The 8,436-nt window shown below is 44.1% G+C and overlaps 1 protein-coding gene across 1 annotated transcript; it reads right to left on the bottom strand.

Moving 5' to 3' along the window:
* Positions 1 to 961: 961 nt before the first annotated feature.
* LOC138960858 (relaxin receptor 2-like) lies at positions 962 to 2,113 on the bottom strand. The gene has a single exon (XM_070332499.1). It carries the CDS (start codon positions 2,104 to 2,106, stop codon positions 1,210 to 1,212), a length of 897 nt encoding a protein of 298 aa, XP_070188600.1. The 5' UTR covers positions 2,107 to 2,113; the 3' UTR covers positions 962 to 1,209.
* Between the last annotated feature and the right edge of the window lie 6,323 nt (positions 2,114 to 8,436).

The following is an 8,436-nucleotide window of genomic DNA, read 5'->3' as shown; positions in this document are numbered from 1 at the left end:
TTCCTTGTTTCAACACAAGCACACACACACACACACACACACACACACACACACACACACACACACACACACACACACACACACACACACACAGAATCTTTTTTTGAACACAAGCACCGTCAATGGGAACTATTCATCTTCCAGACTATATGTTCAATCTTTTTACTTAAAAAAAAACAAATTATCAGAAATGATGTCTTTACCTAGAGACTGAGAGACTTACCATGATTTTTGGATGAATTTAGAAGCACTGTCCGTCGCGATATAACCTTGAATGGTTGAAAACGACGTTAAACACCAAATAAAGAAAGAAAGAAGCACTGTCAAAGTAAAAAAAATTGCTTTTTTTCCGAAAATAGTTTGTGCCTGTGATATCTACCCAGGAAACAAAATATGTGCATGAATATGAAACTGTTGCTTTGTTACTAGATCTGGGGCCTGTTAAGAATGAAATAAAACACACTTCAAAGTTCTATATCTATTATTCTTGAAGATGAATGTGTCCCATGAACTACACGTTTTACCCTAAACAGTCGCAAAAAACCGTCAATTTTTACCCATAAGTCCTTCGAAAATTACTTTATATGCAAACAAAACACTTTTTCTGAGCTTTTTTTTTTATCGAGGACCTTTAAAAAAATGAATAGCTTTCTAAAGAAACAAAACTTAATTTCCGTGCCATCATCTCTCTGCTCTTAAAATTTTCTCCTGGAATATTCCCACAACAAAAGAAACTTCATTTTACACAAAGCGTGATTACAATGTATAATCAGTACACGAGGACTTTGGGGCGCCTGGACAATTGGGACTCTATAAAACTCCGCTGAGGGGGTCCATGGACCCTCTGAAATTTGAAAGTGGGACTCTCTAGATGGGGCGTCCATGGGGAGCCTTGGCAGTAACAAAAGGAGGAAACGTGTATGTGAAAGAAATCACCCAGGAGCGAGAGTGATAAGATAGGAATACGGATATGTATATCTTGGGACTTGTCCCTTGCAGGTAAGGAAACTGAAAGTCTGTGAACAGAACAGAACCAATTCGGTCTATCTGCACCCTCTTGTAAGCAGGAAAGGGTTCGTGGTCAGATTGAATTACAATACCATTGACAGGTTTCCTTTTTAAACTTCGAGGTTGTCACCGTGAATTGCGTAGCTTGGGAGTTTCAGTCCATGAACGAAGAAGAAGATCTCAGACAATTCCATTTTAAATCTACAGGTCTTCTCTGTCAGTCGTGTTTGTGGTCTGCACATAGCTGATGCCGACAATTCTCGTCATCGTTTCTTTCTGCACCAACTTTGAGCGAACGCAGATTCTCATCAGCTCCTCAACATTGGCTGACTGCCATCTTGGAACCTCCATCTGTAGCTTGCCCAGGGTTTTCTTCGTGGCCTTCTCCATTTTCTGCTTTCTCCATTTCTCCCGCAACCCGTTCAGTGTATACAGAAAGGGGTTGAGCGCCGCGTTGAGCGGCAGGACAAAGATGGCGGCCCACACGTTGACCTCGCCAGGAATAGGAGTGCCTTGAGCAGCCAGCAGTCCCATCACACCGATAGGAAACCAGCAGAAGAAGTCGGTCAGGACGATCAGAAGAAGACGCCGGGCGACGGTCATGTCCTGCTCTGGTCGCTGTGTGCCCGAAGCCCTGCTGGCGTTTCGGACAGCACAATAGATGAACACCTGGCCGACACCGATCAAGATGAAGATAATTAAGTTCAGAACGATAAAGACGCCAAAAGCGTAGGTCTGCCCCGAAAACTGCTGTCGCGTGATGGGCAGAGGGGTGCAGATGCCGTTCTGACCATAGAAGTCCATGCCAGCAACCAGGGGCGCTGAAGCGAGAGCAAAACCGACCAGCCAGACTCCACAGCAGGTCACGATGGCCAGTCTACGGCTCAGATGGATGTGCTTGTTAAAGGGAAAGCAGATGACCAGAACGCGTTCCAGGGTGATGAGGCAAATCACCAAAGCTGAAACCTCGCTGGAAACGAAAGACAGGAAGCCTGCAGTGGTACACGCAATGCTGTCTTTCCAATCGTTTTCTTTGACCACGTACTCGCCGCGAAACAGTGCGTCCGCAACTCCGATCATCGTCATGTAGATCCCCATCAGGAGGTCCGAGGCACACAGGTTTGTCACCAGAATCCTAGACGCTGGTGCCAAGTTCTGCACTCTGACAAACAGCTTGTATACGAGAACTCCAACGTTACCAACCACTGCCAGTACAGCCAGGGTCCATGGCCAGAGACACACCCTGAAGAAATGCTGGGCCAGCAAGTCACTGCACGAAGACAGTTCATCCACAGGAGCAAAGCACTCTGATAACGATGGATGAAAATAACTGCAGCAGAGCTTGGACTGATGTGTGTACAACTGTGTCAGCGCCGTCAGGACAGACAGAGATTCTGTGCCGAAACACCTAACCGAATTCATCGTTATGTCCAGATGTTGGAGTGAAGACAGAGGACTCAGTGCTTTGTTCTCTATTTTACGAAAGCCAACGCTGGTCATTATCAACGTCTTTAGATTGTAAAACCTACTCACGTGTATCGTTGAAGTATATTCAGTGCCTACGATTTTCATAAGTGGATTATGAGAGAGATCTAGGTACGCCAGACGGGGAACATTGTCCAGATGGAGAGAAGCGAGGCCAGTCAAGGAATTAAAACTGAGGTCCAGAATCTGAAGCGAAAGCATGTTGGGCAGGTTGGCTTGATCCAGACCACAGTGGGAAACGTTGAGGAGGAAGAGATACTCCATCCGGTCCATAAGTTGCAGTGACACTCTGGCACCGTAACTCAGATCCAGATAACGAAGGTAAAGATGTATAGGCAGGTGAATCTTCGCAGAACACTTGAAGGCGTAACCTTCGCACACGCAGGCTGCAGGTACTCTGGGACAGTAGAGGTCACAGAACATCTCATCGTCCTTGTTGGGGCAGTGATACACCTTGCCGTCACACACATAGTCCCTGTGGACACAGCTCCCCGACCCCTGGCACCGGTAGTAGCCTGGACACGTCATGTTACGCGGCGGGATGTGCTCGTCCTCCCCATGAGGGCAGTCCTGTTCGCCGTTGTTGAGCAGGAAGGATGGAATACAGTGTCCGTCTTGACACAGATACAAACCTTCACCGCAGTCACCAAAGAGTGGCTTTAATGCGTATGAACCTGCATAACCATCAATGACCACTTTGGCAGGAAAAGGAGGAACCCTGAGGTGCGGAAGCCTTTCTGTTCCATCAATAGATTCCAATGACTTTTGGTAATGATGCATTGTTTTTAAGTCAGAACACAGGACTCCGTCGCAATAAAGGCACGAGTCTTCATCGCTTTCGTCAAAACAGTCCCCGACACCGTCACACCGTTGTTTAGCGTAAATGGGCTGCAGGTTTGTGCATATGAAGTAATTATATACAAATATGGCAGATTGTGGTTGTTGACAGTCCATTTCGTCGCTGCGGTCAGCACAGTCGCCCTTCCCGTCACAGAGCAGCGAGTAGTGGACAGCCGGACCGTACCGACACTGGAACAAGGGGAAGCCGTGTTGGGACCACCCGCTGTCCGTGTCCTCGTCCCGCTGTTCCCACTGACACCGATGAAACGTCTGCACCACGGAGCCATCGGGGCACGCCTTGGTGGGAAAAGCAGAGGGTAAATCAGACGCTGGTGGAAGAGCAAGTCCTGAAAGTGTCAGCTTCACTTGGCTACGAGCTGGGTTTGGTCTCATGCAGATGAAGCCGTCAGGAGGAACGGATGGGAAAATACAGGACTGAGGTAGAAACACAGGGTCACTCGTCACATTTAGAACTGCACAGTCAAGCAAGACGCTTCGCATCTGCACGCCTGGGTGTTCATAGTCTATCGGGCCTCCTCGGCCTCCCCACTGCCACATAAATCTATACAAGTGTTTCAAATTCGGCAAAACAGGCTTGTGTCTGTGGAGGCCTACCACAGCAGTTGAAAACCCGCGTTTACGTATCATTTTCACCACCGTTTCCTTCACTTCTGGTCCCTGGAGAGTTGCCAAAGTCGCCTCGTAAGAATGTTCACAAACACGAGCAGCTTTACCTACTGATGTCAGATCAACGGGAACATTTAGATCATCAACCAGGTCTTCAACTATATAGAAGATGGCTTTGTAGCAGTGATTGCCGGAGGCTACCCAGGTACCCCTGGCACCACATCCCTCGTCTCTGAACACGCAGTTCATCTCGTCAAACCCGTTTTTGCACTGAGCAATTCCGTCACACGTGATAACTTTGGGAAGATGGGGGATCAACTCGCAGAAGTACGTATACCTGTTGTCAACAACTTCCCCAGAACGTGGGTACCAAAGAAGTGAGGGCAGCCATGCTTTGGGATGAGCCGTGTAGGTGATGTTGAAGTGGGAACTTTGCCCTAGTTTTTCCCCACCTGGGGTTCTGAAATCAATTTTCATGCTGCTTTCCCGCGCCAACACAGCTGGAAGCCCTAGAAAGGATGCTTTTACCGGTAAGAATTCTCGAACGAGAATTTCAGTAAAGTCATTCTTCATGGCGTAGAGCGTCAAAGAGTCTTCTGCCTCCATCTTCACGTGATGGAAATCCACAACAATACCGTAGCTTTCAGGGACGTGGATGATCCACGTGATGCCCGAGTCACAGTCGTTGGAGGCAGAATCCAAGGCAATGTTACCCTCCGTCACGTTTTCTGTCCCGTGTAATCGCAATAGGCAATGTGAACTTGCAGTTGTTTGTATCGGTAGAGTGCGAACTGGGTCGCTTGGCTTAGCGGAGGTAGAAACCATGTCATCATTTAGAGATGTTAGTACAGGTAGAGTGCGAATTGTGTCGCTTGCCTTAGCGGAGGTAGAAACCATTTCATCATTTGGAGTTGTTTGTAAAGGAAGAGTGCGAATTGGGTCGCTTGCATTTTTAGTTTTGGAAACCATTTCACCATCATTGATTTTGAGGTTTTGTAAAGTGTGCGTGGTTTCCATGGTAACAAGCAAGCCAGGTGTATTCGGTTCCGCCTGAGCCGCCAATAGAAATGGACAGATGAATGAACATCGGAGGAGTGTGAAACCTATGATGGCAGTGTGAAGGGATCGAAACGGGCGAACACTTGGACGTTCTTCATCCATCTTCAGACGCCGCCCTGTACAGTAAAACTTCAGATGTTTTTGACTCGCGAATCTATCATTGTTTTAAGTCTATGTGGCGTGAAGATGTTAGTGTGATTGGTACGCGAAGTTAACGAGAGTCGCGCTACCCAAGTGTTTGCGTGTTTATGGATGATCAGCCACATGCAGTTATGGCAGAATGACAGAGGTCGTTTACGTGCCACACACGTGTCTTCTTGGTATTGCATAGGCTTTTGCTTAAAGATGTAACCAACAGTGGTAGTCAAAATCACAGCTTTTGATATTTCAATTCCACCATATTACTATTCCCCAAATCGCAAAACTGAAGTTTTGCATTGCAGGTTAAGACTTGGAATGAGTGATTTTCAATATGATATGTTTAATCGCCACCTAGTAAACAACCCGGAATGTTCTTGTGGTTATTTTGCTGAAACTGTTCATCACTATTTGCTATCATGTCCCCTGTTTAATGATGCAAGAACCGCAACAATCGGTACATTAGCTCCAGAATTTGTTAATATTGACACACTCCTGACAGGTGATTCAAACATTTCCATATTTGAAAATAGTGCTATTTTTGTTGCTGTCCAAAGCTATATTGAGAAATCAAACCGCTTTGGGACACCTTAGTTCGATGTTGGTGTGGGTTTTTCTAAATATATTACTTGGGGCCCATCTTTTTTTTGATATTTTGTTGTGTCTTTCGTTCTCGTTTTGTAATTGTTTTCGTTTTCGGTATTGACACAGATTGTGTTCGATAATTCAAACTAAGTTTTCCTTGCTGTTTTTCTCCCTTTTTTTTTCTCCCTTTTTTTTCCTTTTTTTATATATTGTGCGCGCCTTCGTGAGCGAGGCTGGTACTACATATTGTTCATACGAAATGACAAACACAGGTTACAAGCGATAACGCGCAAAAGTACTGGTTTATTATTTTACATCTGACACTAGGTATCAGTAATGCATATATATAGTTACAGTACTACGTATTGCGATACTACGTATTGCGATACTACTTATTGCGGTAAAAAACTTATGGACAGAAAGAAAAAGAGAAAAGAAAACAAATTATTAGACATGGCAAAAGGTATTAAAATGCATTAACAAGACACGAGAAGTAAATACAAGAAAAATAAACAATCACAAGACAGGCGAAGACAAACAGACACGAAAGTTACAATTACCAAACACTCGTTGGTTAGTCCTTCAACAACAATAAAGAGTTACGTTCTGTACGTTCAACAACAATAAAGAATTACGTTCCGTACGTTCAACAATACCATAAGCACTAAGAATACTCAAGAAACTTAGCATACATACGTTTAAAACCAAAATGGCTAGTTTCAGAAAAATACAAAACGTTGACTCATCAGGCCAGGAATACAAAGCAAACTGTCATACCAAAAAAGTCTAACGACAACGTTCCTGCGTTAATCAAAGTCACAAACAAGATATTTACTCATCCACTTTCCCTCAATAACGTTACAAGAAATAAGCCCGTTTACAAACGATCACCACAGACCGCAAGCTTCTTTTACCTAAATTCTTTTAACGTAAGGCTGAAAAAGTCGGAGAAAACGTTTCACTTCGAACTTCGTTAACCACAGAAAACACAAGTTATCATTATAAACATTAGCGACTTTCTAGCGTCTACAAAACATTGCTGTACGTTCACAACACTAGAACAGTTGAACACACAATAAAGAAACACTACAACAAGTCAGACTTTCAACTCACGTTATACATAAACAACTCACAAAGTCATTACAAAATGGCGACCAAAACACAACACAAACAAGTAACAACAAAATTACCTTATGCGCTGTGTGGGTTGACCAGCAGTACCAAAACGTGTTGCCTCACAAACGAAGGGCACAAAACGATTCACACTTGAGAAACAACTGTCTCCAAGAACATTACGTTGACGTTAAAACATAAGAAACACTCCGTTGGTTCACTTGATAACCTTCATACGTTTACATCAAAACCAAACGCTTCCTAAAACCCTCAGATCGACTGACGAGACAGGAGTCAAGCAGCGGTATTTATGGAAACAAAAACCTAACATGGAATAGTTATTCAAAAGTCAAAGGTCACCGGATTGACCAACCAACAACATTCCTAAGACAGAATCGGGTGAAACTACTATTTTACAACCAATCAGTAACCGATCACGCACTCCGTGCATGCCCAAAACTTAAAACGGTATATTTAACAGAAAGAAGACCAAGGAACTAGCTGACATCACAAAGCTAAAAACACGTGAGTCACACGTATTCTAAAACTTGCAACGCAGATTCGCAGGGCTCACCTCAAAATCAAGACACGGAAAAGAGCACGTGAATCTCACGGTGTTCTAGAACTAAAACGACGCAGTTTGTGACGCTCCGACCAAAACCAGGTCACAACAACTGAACAAGGAGCACGTGAATCTCACGTAAAAATATTAACGCTCCACAAAACGGGTCACAACAAGGTGCCACAATAAAAACACGGTTTACTTCTCTTTACATCGTGCAATGGCTTGAGCAAACGTAATTACAACAAAAGTAGGTGACTGCATGCCACATCGGCAAGCACACTCCCACCGGAAATTATATTAATATAATTTACTTCAAAAAACCTTTGTACAAACACATTCCTTATATCAAAAGAAGAACAACGCAGATTTAGACATTTCAAATTTACAACTCAAAATCATTGTGTTGCAAAACATTTACACAACAATATTATGGTTCAATCACTTTCAGTGTTTCAACACATTTCGTTTCAACTAAATGCCACTAGTCATTTACTCGACGGCATAAAAAAAACAACCGCACCACTTAAACCATAAATGTTCGTTACATCATCTGGTATAAAAACAAACCGCAACAATCAACAACTGTCAAATTGGAAAAACACTCCAAAGTTCGATGTTCTTTCAGTTCGCCTACACAGCTTTGTCTTTGTGATTTTCACGATCTACTAACACAGTCATTTTGTGAATAGGTCGCTCTAATATGCGACTATCACCAGTGGGACGGCCGTGATTGTCTAGAGCCTTTGTTCCAACATGCACTTTCACTCGTCTGACCAGTCCATCAGATCCAGGCATCACTTCGACTACACGAGCCATGCACCATTCTGATCTGCACAAGTTCTGGTCATGCAAGACAACAATGCGTAGGGCGTTGATGAAGGAATCACTTGACATGTCATCCAGGGTTTCAATGTGGATTGCCCTAGAGGCAAAACACGTCACGATCAGCCCGTACAAGATTAATGTCATGACCTTGACGCAGTCATCACGGTACCCTCGTTTTTTCTGGCGTTTCA

Source organism: Littorina saxatilis, linkage group LG3 (assembly GCF_037325665.1).
Source record: "Littorina saxatilis isolate snail1 linkage group LG3, US_GU_Lsax_2.0, whole genome shotgun sequence".
Lineage (NCBI taxonomy): Eukaryota > Metazoa > Mollusca > Gastropoda > Littorinimorpha > Littorinidae > Littorina > Littorina saxatilis.
This window is presented reverse-complemented; position numbering and strand designations above follow the sequence as displayed.